At 35.1% G+C, this 21,057-nt stretch overlaps 2 protein-coding genes across 5 annotated transcripts in view; both read right to left on the bottom strand.

Moving 5' to 3' along the window:
• LOC109085854 (macrophage colony-stimulating factor 1 receptor) overlaps positions 1 to 10,637 on the bottom strand; it is a 30,369-nt gene extending 19,732 nt beyond the window's left edge. Inside the window, exons 1-2 of one of the 2 annotated variants that reach the window (XM_042770581.1) lie at positions 10,280 to 10,637; positions 8,974 to 9,169 (exon numbers count right to left, since the gene is read on the bottom strand). In XM_042770581.1, coding sequence (XP_042626515.1) covers positions 8,974 to 9,022 — 49 coding nt within the window. In that variant the 5' untranslated portion in view covers positions 9,023 to 9,169; positions 10,280 to 10,637. The remainder of the gene's footprint in view (positions 1 to 8,973; positions 9,170 to 10,279) is intronic. The other variant, XM_042770582.1, reaches the window with a different exon arrangement.
• Positions 10,638 to 12,485: 1,848 nt separating this feature from the next.
• The window catches only part of LOC109046274 (platelet-derived growth factor receptor beta-like), a 51,003-nt gene continuing 42,431 nt past the window's right edge, over positions 12,486 to 21,057 (bottom strand). For all 3 annotated transcript variants that reach the window (XM_042770577.1, XM_042770576.1, XM_042770578.1), the window contains exons 18-23: positions 19,461 to 19,583; positions 19,225 to 19,336; positions 17,995 to 18,094; positions 17,683 to 17,788; positions 14,385 to 14,626; positions 12,486 to 13,267 (exon numbers count right to left, since the gene is read on the bottom strand). In XM_042770577.1, the coding sequence (XP_042626511.1) occupies positions 13,150 to 13,267; positions 14,385 to 14,626; positions 17,683 to 17,788; positions 17,995 to 18,094; positions 19,225 to 19,336; positions 19,461 to 19,583 (801 nt within the window). In that variant the 3' untranslated portion in view covers positions 12,486 to 13,149. The remainder of the gene's footprint in view (positions 13,268 to 14,384; positions 14,627 to 17,682; positions 17,789 to 17,994; positions 18,095 to 19,224; positions 19,337 to 19,460; positions 19,584 to 21,057) is intronic.

Below are 21,057 nucleotides of genomic sequence, written 5' to 3'. Positions count from 1 at the left end.
AGATATTGATATATATATATATATATATATATATATATATATATATAATATATATATATATATATATATATATATATATATACTGTGTGTGTGTGTATATATATATATATATATATATTTACATGGAACAGCTTATTGAATTAAAAAAGTTTGCATTTGTGTTTCATGTGTTGTATCATATTTGATCAATCAGGCTTCTAAGGCTCATATAGTATGATATAGTGAGAATATGGAGGAAAAAACAGATCAGTTTTATTCAGAAACTCAAACTAAGCAAAAATATGCAATTTGGTGCAGATGCTGATATTTATATGGACACAAATTGAGATGAAATTCTGATTGTGATGCAGATCAGTGAGACTTTATAACAGTATAGCAGATGCTTACATAAATTATATAAATATTAGACATCACTCTATATTTCCAATAATGTTGTCACAGTATACCAAGGACAAGGACAAGGAAAATGCAGGTAAAGTGAACTTCTCTTTAATAGTGTCAGCATAAACTCATAACAAAGGAGATGTCTCCGAAAAAAAGGCAACTGAGAGTATATCAAGCAGAGAATGCAAGGGGACAGTCTAATCTGCAATGCTCGGTACCAGTCCACAGTCCAATAATCCAATGAGAATAAGCAAGGTTGGAAGAGCACAGGTAAGAGTCCAATAGTCAACAGGGCCGAAGAAGGGAACACTGAATGAGTAACCTCGAGACCAGCCAATGAACTAGAGGAGTGAGTGTGCTCTTATAGTGCTCTGGTAATTGAGTGCAGCTGCTCAATACTCCAATGATTGAGGGCGTGGTTGAGTGGCTGGTTCTGTGGCTGGTGTTTCAGTGTCTGTGTCTGGTGCATACGTGACCGTACCCCCTCCCCCACGGGCATCTCCAGACGTCCAGGAATGACAACGAGGTCGACCTCGGTCTCTGGGACCGGGATGATCTGGGTTTAGCTGGTGGTAATCATCACATAATGAAGGGTCGAGGATGTCGTCTCTGTCCACCCAAGATCTTTCTAAGGGACTGCACCCCTCACAGTCGACAAGGTATTGTAGACGGCCACCTTGTCACCTGGAATTTACGATTTCCCAGACCCAGTAGATGGTGTTGTTGGCGTCAACCTCGGATGGAGGAGGAGGTACTTCCGGTTCTGTGGAAGGAGGGAGAACAGGATCAGTGACAGGTTTGAGTAATGATACATGGAAGGTTTGTGAAAAATGGTATTGTCTGGGAAGCTGGAGTTCATAAGTCACTTCATTAATCTGCCTCAAGATGGTGAAAGGACCTATGTAGCGGGGACTCAGCTTTTTGCAGGGCAGTCGCAGGCAGATGTCTAGAGTGGAGAGTCAAACTCGATCACCTGAATTGTAGAGAGGGGTATCTCGACGACAGACATCCGCCTGTATCTTCTGACGTCGGACTGCCTACTGAAAATGGACTTGAGCTGAGTCCCATACACTCTCACTCTCTTTGAACCAATAATCCACGGATGCTACTTCGGACAGTTCTCCTGTCTACGGGAATAGTGGTGGTTGGTAGCCAAGTATACACTGAAAAGGGTGAGGCCGGTAGACTCCTGATGAAGAGAGTTTTGTGCGTACTTGGCCCAAGGAAGGTATTGGCTCCAACTGTTCTGTTGGTTGTGACAGCAGGCCCTGAGGTAGCGCCCGACCTCTTGAATCTTCCGCTCAGTCTGGCCATTTGTCTGTAAGTGGTATCTGGAAGACAAACTAACCGACACTCCCAACAGTTGGAAGAATTCGTGCCATACCCTGGAAATGAATTGAGGCCCTCTATCTGACACTTTGTCTTCTGGAATACCAAAGTGTCAGAAAACGTTGTTGAAGAGGGCCTCTGCTGTTTCAAGGGCTGTAGGCAGACTTTTGAGCAGGATGATTTTGCAGGCCTTGGAGAATTGGTCTATTGCAACAAGGATGGTGGTGATGCCATTGGAGGCAGGTAAGTCGGTGGCAAAGTCAACTCCTAGGTGAGACCAGGGTCGACGCGGAATAGGCAGTGGTACCAGTTTGCCTTCAGGCAGACGGTGAGTGTGTTGAGATAGTGGCACAGACTGAGCATCAATTCACAAATCGGGTGATGTCCTGGGTCATGCTGGGCCACCAATACCTTCCCTCAAGGAGTGAGAGGGTTCGCTGCCTGCCTGGATGACAGGATCCCGGAGTTGCATGTTCAGAGTCCAGAAGGGAAATTCGTAAAGATGTTGGTAAATATGTTCTACCTTCTGGACCTCCTGGTGGAGCAGGTTCTTCTTCGGTGGTGGCACGGATGTCATTGTCGAGAGACCAGATGATGGGACATACAAATAGGTCTGGAGGGAGGTTCCAGTTCCTCAGGTACAGGGTCGGGTGAGTGGATTCTGGATAGAGCATCTGTGTTAGTATTCTTATGTCCGGGACAGTAGGTGAGTGTGAAGTTGAATTGAGTGAAAAATAATGCCCATTGAGCCTGTCTGGGGTTTAAGCGTTTTGCTTCCCTGAGGTACTGCAAGTTCTTATGGCCAGTAATGACTTCAAATGGGTGATTTGCTCCCTCCAGCCAGTGCTGCCACTCTTCAAGGGTCAGTTTGATGGCTAGCAATTCTCGGTTACCAATATCATAATTCTGCTCCGCCGGGAATAGTTTCTTAGAGAAGTAGGCACATGAATGGAGTACAGGGGGCTCACCTCCCTGCTGGGATAACACTGCTCCAACTCCAAGGGAGGAAGCATCCACTTCCACGATGAAAGGTCTTGTTGGGTCTGGGTGGAGGAGAGCTGGAGCAGTGCAGAAGGTGGCTTTCAGCTTCTGGAAGGCTTCAACTGCATCTGGTGTCCAACGGAGAGATTTAGGTTTCTTGCAAAGGAGAGTGGTTAGTGGAGCTGAGAATTCACTGTAACCACAGATGAATCTATGGTAGAAGTTTGAGAACCCCAAGAAGCATTGAAGATCCTTGATGTTAAGAGGTTGTGGCAAATTTCTCACGGCCTCCACTTTGATATGATCCATCCAGATAGCTTCTGGCATGATGACGTAGCTGAGGAACTGGATGGTAGGTTGGTGGAACTCACATTTCTGTAGTCGGCTGAGTAACTGTTGTACATGGTTGATGTGGTCAGAGAGGTTGGAGGAGTAATGAGGATGTCTGCTACGTATGTAGATAACAACAAATTTGTGAAGCATTTACAGGAAGATCTCGTTCATGAAGTTCTGAAAGACTGAAGGTGAGTTGGAGAGCCCATACGCCATGACTTGATATTCATAGTGCCCAGATGAAGTAATGAATGCAGTTTTCCACTCATCTCCCTGACGGATGCGGATGAGATTATAGGCACTACAAAGGTCTAGCTTAGAGAACATGAGAACTCCAATCACACAATCAAATGCCTCTTGTACCAAAAGTTATGTGGAAACTACATAGATTCTACCTTTAGGTAGTTTGGCCCCAGGCAGGAGGTCTAATCACACAGTCAAATGGATCCTGTAACGCAAATACTCCTCCAGCAACTTGACTTTGGCGGTCCTTTAATGGCTCTCAATGAAACAGAAGATGACTTTTACTGTGAAATACCAGATAACAATGTTGATCGATGCCAGGATGACAGTTCTTTGGGTAGGAGCTGGAAGTTATTGGAGGCATTGTTGAATGCAGTAGTTACTCCATTGGTCAATTCCTCCTGAGCTCCAACTAATATTAGGCTGGTGTTTGGCCATCCATGGGTGTTCCAGGATAACATCGACAGCGGATTCCTCCAGCACCAGCAAAGAGGGAGTTTCTACTTGAAGGCAGCCAATGTGAAGAATATCATTGGAGTTCTCCACTGCACCAGTCTGTTGTCCAGCAGTTTTCCCTGGATAGTAGTGATCTAATAGCATGTGGGTTTGTAGGCATGAAGAGATGAAATTTCCCAAAGAACCAAAATCGAAGAGGATTTTTACTGGGAAAGACGGACTGGCATAAATTAACAAGAGATATGAAGAGATATGATGAAGGATATCTTCGCGCTGTCTCCGGAAAACTGATGGGGAAGCATTTAAAAATACAATTGGCATTGCAACAGGAAACCATTACACTCTGACACCTCACCCGAATACACTGCTGGCTTGGCCATGGGACAGGTGTAGGCAGAAGAAGTGATTGATGTTTGAAGTGCAGTGCGAAGTGAAGTGACGAGTTTGGTGTACGGATCCGGTTCGATAGGATTTCAGTTTCAGTAAAAATGGATCAAAATGAGAAGTTCTCTCATCATTTTGTAACAATGAATGTTTTATGACTCACAGTAATGACATTTTGAGCACTTTCCTGACCTCTCATTTACCCAGACATCCATAAATTTAGTCAGTTTCACCAATAGGTTACTGAAACTGAATTTTGCAATACTGCTATTTTTCCTGTATATTTCTTTGAAGCTTAATTTAAATGGGTCATATTATGCAATTTCAAGTTTTCCTTTCTCTTTGGAGTGTTACAAGCTCTTGGTGCGTAAAGAGGATCTGTAAAGTTGCAAAGACTAAAGTCTCAAACCCAAAGAGATATTCTTTATAAAATTTAAGATTTGCCCTCCTAAAATGCCTCGTTTAAACACACCCCCAAATGTCTACATCATGATGTGGGAAGATTTGCATAACGCCGCCCAAATGTTCACGCAAAGAAAGAAGGTGTAACTCTGATTCGCGCTGTAGCCGTCGGCGCCATGTTGTGGAGACGCTGCTTCGTTGGGAAAGCGAAAATACTTTGTCTGGCCTTCCAAAAGAGGACACAACTAGAAATCAGTGGTTAAGTTGTATTTATAACCCTGTTCCAGAACAGTTCAACCCAAATATTTAGATGTGTGCAACGCATTTTATGAAGGACTGTTCCCTGATCCTGGGAGAGAAGACTACAATGCTGGTGCTTCTGACTCACAGTCTGTAAGTACATTTACATATGTAAAGGTGCTCCTGTAGCTCAAGTGGTAGACCATTGTGTTACCAAGCGCAAGGTTGGGGGTTTGATTCCCCGGGAACACATGATAGGTAAAAATTGATAGCCTGAATGCACTGTAAGTCGCTTTGGATAAAAGCGTCTGCTAAATGCATAAAAAAAAAAATTAAAAAAAAAAAGATTTCCGAATTCCAGTTCATGTGTCCCCCCGCTCTGTCTGCACATTTTATATGTTTCTCTTATGGCTTCAGACGTTTGTTCTATTTGAAGTGCCCTGCGAAGTGGACATCACAGGATATTCCGCCATGATTCCAGTTTGAAGCGAACATATATGTTCCATTCAAAGTGCATTGACGTGTGCGAGACATGAATTTAAATTGTATTTATTTACAGAGGTATGTGATGTCACACTTGTCCATGTGTAAAAATGTTGCACACCGCAAATCCATGAATAAATGTTCCGAAGTGAGGTAAACTTCAACAGATTTCCCCTGCTCAGGGAGTAGGGAGCAATGAACATTGTATAGGGACCATGTCAATGGGAACATAGTTCATGCACGGAGCTCACTTCTAAAGAGCTGATTATCTGAATCAGGTGTGGTAACAGAGAGACGTGCAAAATATGCAGAGCTGGGGGATGCGAGGACTGGAAATGAGAACCCCTGGTGTAGAGTAGAGCTTGTTGTTTGTCATTTCTCCGATCACAAATGCAGACATGGTTTTATGTTTACGCGATATAAAAACACAATAGAAGTCATTATAATCCATAATTATGTCCCCACTGGATACAACAAATGGCTCATTTGAAATGGGTTTTATTGTTTTTGTCTTGTCTCGCCGGTGTTCTGACCAGGACACACATCACAGTACGAAAAGGGGTGTAACATTTCTGTGACACGCTTGAGACATTCGGCCAATCACAAAGCACTGGATAGCTGGCCAATCAGAGCATACATCACTCTTCAGACCGATGAGCTTTGTTTAAAACAAAACATTTCATAAATGTGGGGCATAGAGGAGAAACAATGATGTACATTATATGGAAAATAGTGTTTTTTTTTTTTTTTACCTTAAACTGCATAAACACATTTCATTACACCAAATAGAAAAAATAATGTTCTTTTTAGCAACATCATATGACACTTTAAACAATCTTTATTGTACAAAGTGCTATAAATAAAGGTGACAACTTGAATTCAAACTCTAGTGTACTGCATACTGCACACTTTAAATATATATATATACTATATATACTATATATACTGTTTGTTGTAAAGTCCATATATATATATATATATTAAATAGTATGTGAAACAGAACAGAAATAGCTGAAGAAGTGTCATGTGGTTGTGTCATACTGAATGGTTTGTCAAACCACAAACCATTCAATGTAATTGTTTGTTGTAAAGTCCCTTGGTTTTCACACAAGATCTGACCACATATATCTTGGTTTACAAAGTTCTCTTTCAGATTTGTGTTTGAGAAAAGAATGCTGACCAGATTATGACACACTTCTTTAAAGGAATAATTCCCCCAAAACTGAATGCTTAAAAATGACCATCCAAAATGTAGATGAGTTTGTTTCATTATGGGAACAGATTTGGAGTAATTTAGCATTACATCACTTGCTCACCAATGGATCCTCTGCAGTGAATGGGCACCGTCAGAATGAGAGTCCAAACAGCTGATAAAAACATCACAATAATCCACAAGTAATACACATAACTCAAGTACATCAGTTATTGTCTTGTGAAATGAAAAGCTGGTTGTAAGAAACAAATCCGTCAAGACCTTTTTAACTTCAAATCTTTGCTAATATATGAGTCCCTATTCCATAATAACGAGAGAGAAATATGCACAGATCAAGCACCGTTTACAAGCCAAAACTGTTCTAGACAAATACGCTGGTGGGTTTTGATGTGAGAGGACAAAAGGACTTTTTCACTGGAGGAAGCATTTTCTTACGTATTATGGACTCTAAAAGCATAAAGCTTAAAACGTTTAAAAAGTCCTGATTATGTATTTATTACAAACTCACAGCTTTTCATTACACAAGACATTGATTGATGGACTGTAGTGGTGTGGATTACTTGTTTTGTGGATTATTGTGATGTTTTTATCAGATGATTTATCTCATTCTGACCCATTCACCGCAGAGGGTCCATTGGGGAGCAAGTGATGTAATGCTACATTTCACCAAATCTGTTACCATGAACAAACAAACTCATCTACATCTTGGATTACCTGAGGGTGAATACATTTTCAGCAAAAGTTTATTTTTGGGTGAACTATCCCCTTATAATGGAAACACTCAGATCTTGGGCTGGTTTTATTGCTTAGATGTCTAAAAAAATTTAGTTGAGAGAACATGTGGAGTCAGTGATCTGTACTGCGCAATCAATGTGCATGTGTGTGGGGGGGGGTGGGGGGTTTTTTGAGAGAACATGTGGAGTCAGTGATCTGTACTGCGCAATCAGCCCAAACATCCGGATCCTCCTCTCACTTCTGCTTTCCCATCTGATGCACAGACCGGTATCATTAAGACTTTTTTCCCTATCATATTCAAACTCTTTTCAACAAGCTATACTAAGAATTTAATATCAATTAAAGAACCAGTTTACAATATATAAAATTCCCCAAAGTGAGTAGACTGGAAAAACTGATGTTCTTCCACAATATTTTGTCATTTTCTAGTGCAAATATCTGATGCAAAATGACAGAATTAGAACTACTGTAAGTTTATTTTTTAAACAAGAACAAATATCTGCCGACGGGGTCAGAAAATGCATTTTGCAGTAAATCAAACTGAAAATAAGTAATTTTCTTTCTGACCCTGCTGGTAGATATCTGTTATTGTACTGTATTTAATTGTATATATATATATATTATATATATATATATATATATATATATATATATATATAATATATATATATATATATATATATATATATATAAACACCTTAAAAAGGTCATTTTGCAACTCAAGTAAATGTATCTAGATTTAAGAATGTTTAGATATTTGTACTGGAAAACAAGACAAATACTGAGACAGAAATACTTTTATGCAATGTTATTTGTAATTCTTAATTTCTCTGTATTTTTCCAATTAAGAATATTTAGAGAACTTTCTGAACTTGTGGTTTCACTTTATTTTGATGCTCCCTTTATCACATTCTGTTGACTATAAGTAACATTGCACCTACATGTCTATGAGTATTAGTAGACTGGTCGGTTTAGGGTTAGATTAAGTTGATATGTACTTGCAAAGTTAGTGGAATGTCTGTTGGGAGACCATGACAATAAAGAGTTAGCAGATATTAAGCAAACAGTCTACTAATACTCTAATGAGAGTTAGTATGTAGGTGTAGTGTCACTTATTGTCAACAAAATGCTCAAAATGGGACCATCAAAATAAAGTGTTACCAACATTTAGGAAAAAAAAAAAAATTGGCTTTTCATTCATCTGAAGACTTATTGGAGAGTTACGTCTCATTTTAGAATCAAATTCTCTTAGATGTTTCTCTTTAAAGAATTAAAATCAGACGCAAATGAGCCACCACCCAGCTAATGAGGAACGTTCTTAAAATGTTATGAAAAAATGTTCTTCCAGTAACAGTACGAGAATGTTCTCTAGTCTTTTAGTAAGCTAATGTTCTCAAAATGTTAGCACAAAAACATATATATATATATATATATATATATATATATATATATATATATATTTGTATATATGTTATATATATATAAATGTATAATTTTACTACTCATTTCAGAATGCTCAGAGAACTTTTAAAGAAACATTTGCAAAATGATAAAATGGAAGAATTTTTTTTTTTTTTTTTAATACATTTAAGTTTAGGGAACATTCATAAATAATGTTTTCATAACTTAATGGGAACTTTAGGAAAATATTCATTGAACATGTTTTTTGGGACATTTTCTTAAACGTAAAAATGTCCAGCTAAAATGTTATTTAAAGGTTACAAAAAACATGAAGTAGATCTCATCTGTAATTTTTGATCTTACAGTAAGGTAAGTGCTGATTTTCTCACCCTGAGTTTGAGCAAACAGGATCCCGCAGACGAGCAGGAGCGCAAACATCTCGGAGCAGCTCCTGTTCAATAGTTCATCAGTCTTCAGCGTCTCAGAGGAAATAAGGACTGATCCTTTGGACCTTCAATACAGACTTCTCATTTTTGTCTGACAGGATATGACAACAGTGGCAAATCAACTGACCGTGCAATAATCCTAGAAACACCATCAAAAATAAACATTTTGTGAAGATTAAGTCTATCAGTGTGTCCAAAAATCATGTAAATCATTCATCAAAATTATCAAAATCGACAATAGCAGCAAGCACACTTACTTATCATTATTATTTAGTATTTTATCTTTTCTAGTAAAAATATCAAAACATCCTTAAATCGAGAATTATTTACTGAAAAATGACTATTTATAAATCTTGTTTTCAGAAAGAGTGAACAAAATGAAGTTTACATTTAAAACATGAAAAACTGGGTCAGAAAAATCAAGATTATTTTTCTCACACCATGGACAACTATTTTTTCTTGTCTTAAGCATAAACTCACCTAAATCTGATCATTTTTAACAGATAACAAGACTTGTACAGCACGTGCATTGCACTTGTACAGTATTGCATCCTTCTCATGGGCATTTAATAATTTTTGACTTTTAGTTTGAGTTAAATCTCTTTTTTGCCTCATTGTATATATAAAAGAAAACATGCCTAATAATTATGCACAACTGAATATAAGGAGTTTTACACTTCCAGCCTTCATGGGTAATTATATATATCACATATAAATGATCAAATACAAAATTAATAGTAGATTTTAAGATTGATGTGGTTTGGAATTGATAAAATGATCTTGAAAAAAAAAATTATCAGAATATCATTGTGCCTAATAATTATGCACACATTGTATATAGCTCTTTCTCAAGTGAAAGTATTTTGATTTTGAAATATTTGTACTGGAAAAGACAAAAGAAAAAATACTAGGAACATTTATTTCAGTTTTTGTATTTAGTTTTTATTTGTTTCCAGTTAGTAACTTTAGTTTTAATTTGAGTTTATTTCATTTGTTAGATTTTTTTTGTTTAAAAAGTTTTCATCAGATTTTTATATTTTAAGCTTTGTTTCAATGAACATAAATGTTTTTAATAGCTTTAGTTTTAGTTTAAAAATCAGTTTATGCTTAAACAAGAAAAATGGGGTAAGATAAATCAACAGGATTATTTTTCTTAACCCATGGACAAATATTTGTTCTTTTCATTTAAATTTGATCATTTTTATCAGAAAAAAATAATATATATTGTTTTTTTTTGTTTGTTTTTTACCTGAGTGTCAGTGAATCTCCTAAGATTGAGATGAGAAGATCTTCATCAAAGCTCCTGTTGCGTGTTGATGATCTCTGATCTGAAGCTCAATCTGAGGTTGAACAGGCCTCAGTCGGTCGGCTTTGGGTTTTCCATCTACACCGCGGTACTCAAGTGAAACGAATGTGAAGCCTGATCACTGAGACTGCAGGAGTCTCTCCATGACCTCCTGAACAAAACAATCCTGTGTTCATTCAGCCCCATGACCAGTGTTTACATGTCAACAACAGGCCATCAACAGCTTCTTTTAATATCAGATGAAGAAAGACTCCAGCTGTATTTGCCTGTAATCAATTTTGTTCACTTTAAGGCTTTTTCTGTTGCTTTAGTCTGCAGAAGGAAATACATGATTTCCAGAATACTCCATTAAACTGACATCTCAAAGGTCTTCAGTAAGATGTACTGAAATCAAATCCTGAAGACAAACCAGGATTTCTTTGCCTAAAACATTACAGTATTAGTTTGACAGAGTTTTTTTTTTTTTTTTTTTGTCTTCAAAATGGCAGTATTGAGCAGTGTTATTTAAGTATTATTTATATACCATTACAGTTTTTATTAATATTTTGAATTAGCTTTTTCAGATTTCTCTTTAATTTTGTAATTTTGATCTGCACTTTTGTCATTGTCAGAAGTTTTTATTTATTTTCACTATTTTTACTATGTTTGTCTAATTTATTTTTCAGTTTTAGTGTTATGATAAAGTTATGATAAACCCACGAGAAATGAAAATTACACAGCTCTCGTTAATCGCAATTGTTTCTTAGAGACAGTAACAACACTAAATTAGGAGCAAACTGAGCATTCTGCTAAAGTCTGTCGTCTCTGGAGCAAAGCTGATACTGTAGAGCATAACTTAAATCTCCTAAACCATGAAAGAGCAACCACTGAACATTATAAAGACCAACAGAAAGATGATTAAAGACTTTATCAGAGTTTTATTTTTGATCGTACATAGAATGTGTAAAAGAGCAATGTACAAAATATCTATACAAAAATATACTTGTAAACATACATAAAGCTTTGGTACCTTAGAGTGTGTAACTTTATTATGTGATATATGTACTGAAATGTGCAATTTTAATAAGGCCTTGTGCATACATATGAATGCCTAGAGTTAAAATCAATAATAAACAAGACGAGCATATAAAATGAAGCCTTTATGATCACCTTCTCAAACTGTGTTTGAGTATATTAAATGCTTGCATGAAGTAAAGTTCAATGTTTAGTACTCATGTGGATGATACTGAACTAATAATTTGAAGATGAAATACCTTTGCTGCATGTAAAGTTTCATCTTAATGAAAGAGACCTGCCAAGAGCATGTTAAATGATCTCGAATATAAAATGCTTTGGATGGAAAATATCTGCTAAATGATGTTTTTCTCATGTACCGTGTGTCATTCAGATATACTTTCTAATGTACAGAGTCAGTTCAGATATACTGTTAGTATGAATCTCACACTTAACAGCTTGATTGTATAGTAATCTGCCTTGTGTTCTGAATGGAAGCTTGTTTCCAAGATGGGATTAAAAAAAAGATAACTGAATTACGTGACAAAAAGTCAGAATTGTGAGACAAACTTGTAATTGCAGGGGGGAAGTCTGAATTATGAGATATAAACTCCTAACTGTGAAGAAAAAAGTCCAATTTGTGATATAAGCTTTGCGAAAGAAAATAGTCGGAATTATGAGATATAAACTCATAATTGTGGGAAAAAGTCAAAATTGTGAGACAAACTTGTAATTGCAGGGGGAAAAGACTGAATTATGAGATATAAACTCCTAACTATGATGAAAAAAGTCAGATTTGTGATATACATTTGCGAAAGAAAAAAGTTGGAATTATGAGATATAAACTCATAATTGTGGGAAAAATTAAAAAAGAAAATAGTCAGAATAAAATATTTAATATAAGAAAAAAAACTAAAAAACAAAAATATAAAAACCCATACAGTCAATAAAAAAAATAAAAGATAATTTAAAATATTTGCGAAAGAAAATAGTCGGAATTATGAGATATAAACTCATAATTGCATTTAAAAATCTGAATTGTTAGACAAACTCATATTTGTGAGAAAAAAGTCAGAAAAACTAAAAATAAACTTTCAAATTTAACATTTCCATTTTAAAAAACAATAACAAAAACAATAACAACAACAAAAAATTCAATTCTGAGAAGAAAAGTCCAAACAGACAGAATTCTGAGTTTATACCTCACAACTTTTTTTCTCAGAACTGCCAGATTACATCTCGGAATTTTTTTTTATCTGTGGTGGAAACAGGCTTCCATGGTTCTGTCAGTTCCATTTGTGGAATGTAAAAATAGAAAATGAAATCACAAATAATCACATGGGTGTGTATAATATATTTGCTCCAATCACTCATAAACATTAAAGTGCAAGTTTGCTACAAGAATCTTGACAAAAAAGGTCTGAAGTTAAAATCAAGTCACAGACAGCTGTCTGAATATAGAAATGAAATATGCACTCAATTTCAAAAATGCTGAGATTGATTTTAACACAAAAAAAGTACAATATAGTATATCATATTTGTGTGCTGACTGACAGTTTGAAGTTTGATTTTAAACCATAACACAACTAATGAACATATCAGCTGATTGTAGCTTTGCCTTCTGCAGTTTTTAATACTGCATTGTACCACCTCAGTAAGAAAGAATACAAAACAAATTAAAAACTGGTCTGGTTCAAGCCTTCACAGACGGTTTTTAAGGGCACATGAGGAAATCTAGCATATCATTCTGATGCATTTGATAAAAATCTGCTCAAAATGTACATTAAAATTACTTCATGATGACAGGAAGCAGGAGTGTGTCACAGGAAGCTCTCCTCCACTTCTGGACTTCCAGAATGATCTGGCAGCAGCTCCTCGTGCTCGGGTTCGGTGCTCGGGGTTTCCATGGAGACCGTCTCCTCATCAGAACTTAACAAGCTTTAGAAGAGAAATAAAGAGCACCTTTAACATCACAATAACACACACACAAACACACACACACACACACACTGTTATAAAGTCTGAACCTCCAGGAGGAGCCGTAAACAAAGAGCACATTCTTTAAAAGAGGATTTCTGGGTCATAACTGTAAGTCATTTTTACATCCATATAGAAGACAAGATCTTTAAAGAAAAGTCAGTAATTAATTTTCTAATGAACTTAATGTAATATAAAATATATAAGATGATAAATCAGTATAAATAGTATTGAAAATTGAGACCCAGTATTGCAACACTCTGTCAAAAATCAGAGGAACATATTCATAGTAAATGTGATAAATTATTTGTTACAAATACAGTATTTATATTATATTATATCTAACTATAATAATATATTAATAACATTAATATTATATATTATTTATATTATATACTCCATTTTATCATATTACATTATTTATATTTATTATAAAAATATGGAACATACATCTTAATAAATTAATAAATAAAAACATATTTTATAACATATATGTTGCTTGATCAAATTAATACATGTAAAAAAAAATAGCCTTTGTTTTATTATATTATTATATAAATTATACATACACACTGTATATCTGATATATGTATATACTGCATACACACACACACATACACACACATAACCTATATATATATATATATATATATATATATATATATATATACAAACACACACACACACACACATACTGATAATTCATCACATTAATATTATATATTTTTATATTATTTATATTTTATATTTTATCATATTAAATGATCAAAATGTATAAATATTAAAAAAACACTGAACAAACATGACAAACCAATTTATATCATGGATACATATGTTGCTTGACCAAATAAACAAATGTAAAATCAATCAATCAATCCATCAATCACAGTTTAAGTATGCTCTCATTCTCATGTTAAAATGACTTCCTTTGCACTGATAAACAGATGATTAATGCGGTTTTGAATAAAAAGAGAAGTGGTCCCCCTGTGTAAGGAAGAGGAAGAGGTGATGTCTCATCTTTCCTTCATCCTCTGTGGTCGTCGGATTTATTTTTGAGCACACAGGAAGTCAGCGTTACCTCGAGGGGATTTCCGTCAGCACCGGCCCGTCCTGGGTCTCCTCCCCCGGTTTGGGATCGGGGATGGGGATGATGTACTCGTTATGCGGAGCATCAGCGATGTCTCTGTTGACCTGTGGGCGCGGGGTAGGGTTCGGGCTCGGATCTAAGGTTCCCGGGAATGGAGACGGGACACGTGGCTTCACACGGGCCACCGCAGGGTGATCACTCTTCAGAAAGCTGTCGCTGACCTGAGAGTATCTCTGAGGAGACACATTATGATGATGATGCTTAATCTATGGTTTTTACCTGATCTCTGATGCATGTTTTGCTTTGAAGGTTTTAAAAAGGTTAATTTCTCCCCTCATTAGTGTACACTATTGCTCAAAAGTTTGGAATAATTATGTTTTTTTTTTATGTTTTCAAAAGAAATCTCTCTGCTCACCAAGACTGCAAGGTTAGTTTGGTTCAGAGTGATTTTAGAAAGTACTTCAGCAAAAGATGGACAAAAAAAGATTAATAATATAATAATAATAAACTAACAACAAAATATGATTATAATATATATTAAAACAATAAAAGAGATGGTTTGCTAAATATTTGTCAATATGTCATTCTTAAATTAAAAATGGCTCCCATTTAAATAGATTATTAATGCATTTGAGTTTGACTGAATGTTTAAGTTCTGTGTTTCTCTGAAGTTTCCTTTTCATTGTGTGATTTTATAAAGTAATAAAGCGAAAATTATATATTTGTATCCATAGGCGCCGATTTATGTTTCTGCCGGTCGGTGCCCACCCTCCATAACAACCGTTTGGGACAAAATTGCCCCTGCACAATTAGTGAAAGTGAAAGTGACATACAGCCAAGTATGGTGAGTGACCCATACTCAGAATTCGTGCTCTGCATTTAACCCATCCAAAGTGTACACACACAGAGCAGTGAACACACACATACCGTGAACACACACCCGGAGCAGTGGGCAGCCATTTATGCTGCGGCACCCAGGGAGCAGTTGGGGGTTCTTTGTGCGTTGCTCAAGGGCACCTCAGTCGTGGTATTGCCGGCCCGAGACTCAAACCCACAACCTTATTAGGAATCAAACTCTCTAACCATTAGGCCACGACTTCCCAATTAAACTAAATATAAAGAATAAAGTGAAAATGAAAATGGAACATGTTGATTGGGTCTTTAAATTTAGATCTGCTCATGTTGCATCAGATTTCTTTGTACATGTTTTTACAGCAATTTAATTTACAGCAATGAGTTTTGAGTGTGTGTGTACTGACTAAATTCTGCACTCTCCCAAATTTTCTCATCACTGATAATAATGTTCTGTGATAATCTAAATGTTCTTGCTTTCTGCATATAATTTATTCACTGTTTGAGTAACCGTGGAAATGAATGCGTTTATTGATTTGGGATCACCAGAGGCATCACCAGAGGCATTTCCACCAAAGAGGTAAGGGAGGCAGATCCTCCTCAAAATATTGGATGAGAAAAAAAAATTGTAGTACAAAAAATAAAACATCGCCAATATTACAAAATATTACATTAAAAAGTGTATAAATTACTCATCTTTCTAAAGAAACAATGTCCAATAGCGACACCAGCAGGTAAAGTAACCGCGGGAATCCACTTCTCTCTCAACTCCCCTGAGCCCATTGAGTTTTAACAGACCAACTAAAGCCTTCAGTGAGTTTGGTGGGGGGTAATTAAGAATGAATGGAGGAAAGTCATGTGAGAAGAGGCAAAGCCTCCATCACGATATGATTGGATCTGACTGGTTATGCTCAGCTGTGATTGGTTCATGCGATAAATCCTGCTTCTTGTGTTCATGTGCGAATCAGTCTGAATGAACAATATAATGGCATTAATGGAAAGACTAATAAAAAAGTAAGTAAACAACTCTCACACTTAGATATAACCACTTTGTTATGTCAAAATAAGACTTAAAATGGCATGTAAACATGATCTGTTGGAGCATGGGCGTAGAATACATGGGGGACACTTAGTGTGTTCACATAGAGATTTTCAAGGTCCAGTGTGAATAAACCTAGATTCAAATGCAAAGAGACAAGATAGTCTTTGCATGACCTGACATTTTTTTTTTTTTTTGTATCCAAAATGAAGCGCTGTGACCATCACGGACAGGGGCGCCGCTATGGTTTCTGGGCCCTCTGACACTATGCCCTTGGAATCTTCCAGGCCTCCTCTCCCTCAGGCCCTTGGAATCGTTCTAACCTCCAATATTTATTACGGTATCCTATGAATGATAAAAATGGCAAAAAAGTGTTTGTCATTAGGAAAATATAGGGAAAATATTATATAATACAAATTATTGGTTATTGTCCAGCAGCAATTAAAAGTAAAGAGATAAGAAAAAAATAACAATAATAATATTAGAACCTATTTTTCTGATAGTGTAAGTAATGTTTATTTAACCAAGAAACTGTGACTGAGGCCTGAATTTAATAATAAAAAAAAAAGATATATATATATATATATATAATTACTTTATTTATATCTATATATATATATATTATATCTATATATAATATATTGAAATTTCACACACAAAAAAAAAAAAACTTTGGGGACTTTGCCTCCATTTCAGAACAGCACCGCACACCACTGATGATCACGTTAATCGCAGTAAGATGTTTACATGACACAAGCAAACCTCTTCACTCCAGTTTACATGCTATTTCATTATTCTGATTATTTGCTAAGAGGTCTGGTTATTTTTATTGTCATTATTCGCATACTTCACAGCACAAGTTATGAACTCATACATTAGGCATTTTACTGGCCACTGTCCACTTAAGTCAAATGCAAAATAATACTACTGATGTACTGGAAGGTTATTTGGCATCGTGATGAACATCGCAACATCATAGTTATTTTAGTACTTTAAGTTAAACTAAACGAAAAAAATAAATATTTCCATAGCAACTACATTTTTTTATATTTTCATTTATTTAACGTTAATTTTATTTCAAGAAACAATTTTTTAAATTTATCATTAGAATTGCTTTGTGACCTTTAATTTTTTATAGTTTATTCATATGACAGAAGGTTTGTTTAAAATGTGTCAATGTTTCTCATTCATATATTTAAAATCATTCCCATTTGAATGCATCATTAATGCATTTAAATTTAAATTCTGCGTATTGGTGCATGTTCCTTTGTGTGATTTCAGAAAGTACTCTAGCAAGTCATCACAACAGAATTACTGAGAAAATGAATATTACAATTACAATTTCTTTGCAAAACTATGCAGTAACCGTGGAAATGAAAGAGGAAACATAAAGGAAACCTTTTTATAGCCATCTGACAGCATGTCCCCCAATGTGTGCACCAAAAAGGAGAACTCCGGACGCTTCTCGAACTTCTCATCCCAACATTTCCTCATGACCTCATAACTGTAGAGGAACAAAAGCACCAGCATTCACTCCAAATCCGCTGTCACTCATTCACAAAAGCCACAAGAAATTTCCAGGATTTCATTTTTAAAACAAACCTGCCTGTTACTATGCACTTAAACGTGATTCACTGTATGACTGTATAACTCGAGCATATGTGCAATAATAAGCAAGTAGCCTGTTTATGTAACCTCATTCAGACATACATGTCGTCGGAGGCGTACGAGGGTTTGGCCATGCGGTATCCTCTCTTCAGAGCGCTGTAAAACAACTCATTCATGGGCAGGTCTGGATACGGGGTTCCTCCTGCAAAAATCACACACAAAATCACCAATAAAGACAGATTTTCAAGTTTTAAAAAGCAGAAACTCTGGGAGTAAAAGAACAGAAAGCTTTAGGTTGTTAGTGATTCAACACTGAGCACTTACATGCTTAAAATTAATTGTTTTAAATCTCTTACAGACAAAAAGACCTGTGAAAGAATTGGTAACACTTTACTGTTAGGTTTCAGTTGTTAAAATAGTTCCATTATTTAACTACATTACTATGAACTAACAATAAAATTTTTTATCTTAGTTAATGTTCATTTAAACATTTATTACATTATTAAAACCAAAAAATGTATCTGTTATATTATTAAATGGACCTGATCTAACATGAAATATAACAATGAACAGTTGTATTTTTATTAATGTTAACAAAAATTAATAGTGTTATTTTAGTGTAACTAAGATGCGATGATAGTTTATATTAATATTTTGAATGTTTTTATTTTCATGTTTATATTTTAATCTTGAAGCTTAAGTTATTGTTTTTTAATGTCTGTATAGATTTTAGATATTTTTATATTTCAATTTCCGTTGTTAAATTATAATATTACATTTATACAACTTCAGCTGGCTAAAAGTAAAAGTCATTAACATTACATTTATACCAGTGTTATTTTAGTATCATTGATATACTATTGATATACTATTTTTATTTATTTTTTTACTTATTTTGAATAAGATTTTAATTTTATATTTTCTATATATTTTAGTTATTTTGTTATATGCTTTTGTCATTTAAAAAAATATATTTCTATGGTATTTATTAATTTTTATTTATTAATTTGAGTTATTTTAGTACTTCAGTTTACACTAAATGAAAATGAAAAATGTTGCCAAAATGAAATAAGTTTTCTATTTTAAGTAATAAAAATGCTATATGGTTTTAGTTTTAATTTGAATAAACAAAAATAAAAATCTACTTTTGTTGCATTCAATCTATAAATGTTTTCAAAGCGTGCATTCCCCTGGAAATCAAACCCATGCTTGCTCAGAACACACATTTCAGGTCAAACATACTTTATTGTTCATTTCTATTTGGGAGACTAACATTTAATATTAATTTGCACAAAAGCATAGTGTGGAGAAAGAATAAGCGAACAGACTGACCAAGAGTGAAAATCTCCCACAGTAAGATGCCGTAGGACCAGACGTCACTCAGCGTGGTGTACAGGTTATGAAAGATGCTCTCCGGTGCCATCCACTTCAGAGGAAGAAACGTCTGCAGACAAACACACAGCCCCTTTAATCAGCAACCAGAGTTTGTTTGATTGAATGTGTTGTTGTTGTTTTTTTTGTGCTTTATTACAGTCGTAGAGACAGTAAAAACCACAGGATGCACGTACGCTGCCTTTGGAGATGTAGTTGTTGTCGTGCATGATGTCTCTAGCCAGTCCAAAGTCACAGATCTTGGCCAGTTTGCCCTCACAGATCAAAACATTTCTTGCTGCCAGATCCCGATGGACACACTGACAGACAGACAGAAAGACGCTTTACTTAGCAGTTTCTCTTATTATTTCAAAGAAGAAGGTTAGTCAACTTACTAGGGATGCATTTCCCATTTCCGTCAGTAGATGGTGATGTGAGTTTATATTAAAACATGCATGACAGACTCTTTTGGGTGAAAGGTGAGCAATTGGATTAATGTGATCATTTTCGGTCTAATGTTTAGAAATGGCAGGTCTTACTAGCTATTGCCATTATCTATAGTCAGAACACAACACATTTATTTTATCATGTGTTACAGATTTTATTTTCAGCATTGCAAGCAGCCTAGTAAAGCATGTGTAACACTATGACTTATCCTGGACTAATATGGAATAAAGATAATACATATTTGTGGAGACAGATTGCTGAAATATGTTCACAAATTTTGACAGCTTATCTTAATTCCTCATGGGGCATCTAACGTGTATAAATACAACTATAGTCAAGAAGTTCATTAAAAAAAAAAAAAAAAAAAAAAAAAAAACCTTTTTGTAGTTAATTAGGTTTAAACTATTATTTTCTGTATTTTTACTTTTCATTTCATGTGAATTACATTGTATTTTTACATTGTCTAAATGAATACATTGACTGGACTTTTTTTGTCTTTTCCATTACAAATGAAAAAAGTAAGTTAACTTACATTCGCTTAAGAAGCAAAATGACTTCACATATTAAGTCTTATTTTCTGTTTCTGTTTTTGTTTTTTTGTTTTTTTTTTTTCAAATGAAAAAGGAAAACACGTTTATTTTGAACCCATTGACAGATATTTGTTCTTGTTTAACTCATAAACTCACTTCATTTAAGTCTTAATATTTTAAGTCATTTTGTGTCTCAAGTAAATGTATCTTGATTTAAGAATGTTTAGATATTTGTACTGGAAAAACTAAATACTGTGGAAGAATATCATTTTTTGCTATTTAAACATTTCAACAATGACATTCTCGCATACCCATGTATCCCAAAGTATGTGTGTGTTTGACAAAACTGTCATAAAGATAAAGATTTAGGGTCTGAGTGTGTCTGTAGGCTTAATATTAAACAACAGAGTTGACATGTGCTCATTTAGATTTGTGTGTGTGTGTGTGTGTGTGTGTGTGTGTGTGTGTGTGTGTATGTATGGAGACAGATTAGTCTCAAATATAATTCACGCAAAAAAACGATTCACACATGCGTAGACAATTTCACATGCATGAAACCTAATTCACGTACACACAAAAAAAATTCACGTGCGTGAAAAAAAATATATATTCACAAAAAAGCAATTCACATGCGCAAAATAAAATTATATATTCATAAAATACATTTCACAAATGCAAAACACAATTCGTAGATATACAACTGTGCACAAAAACCTTTGAATGTTTAAAATGTACGAGTGTCTGAATGTACAAATCGTCATTTACTACGAATCCACTCGGATTTGTGTGTGTGTGTTTTTGAGACTTTCCTGGCAGA

Source organism: Cyprinus carpio, chromosome A14 (assembly GCF_018340385.1).
Source record: "Cyprinus carpio isolate SPL01 chromosome A14, ASM1834038v1, whole genome shotgun sequence".
NCBI lineage: Eukaryota > Metazoa > Chordata > Actinopteri > Cypriniformes > Cyprinidae > Cyprinus > Cyprinus carpio.
Note: the sequence above shows the minus strand (reverse complement) of the source record. Positions and strands in the feature narration are given on the sequence as shown.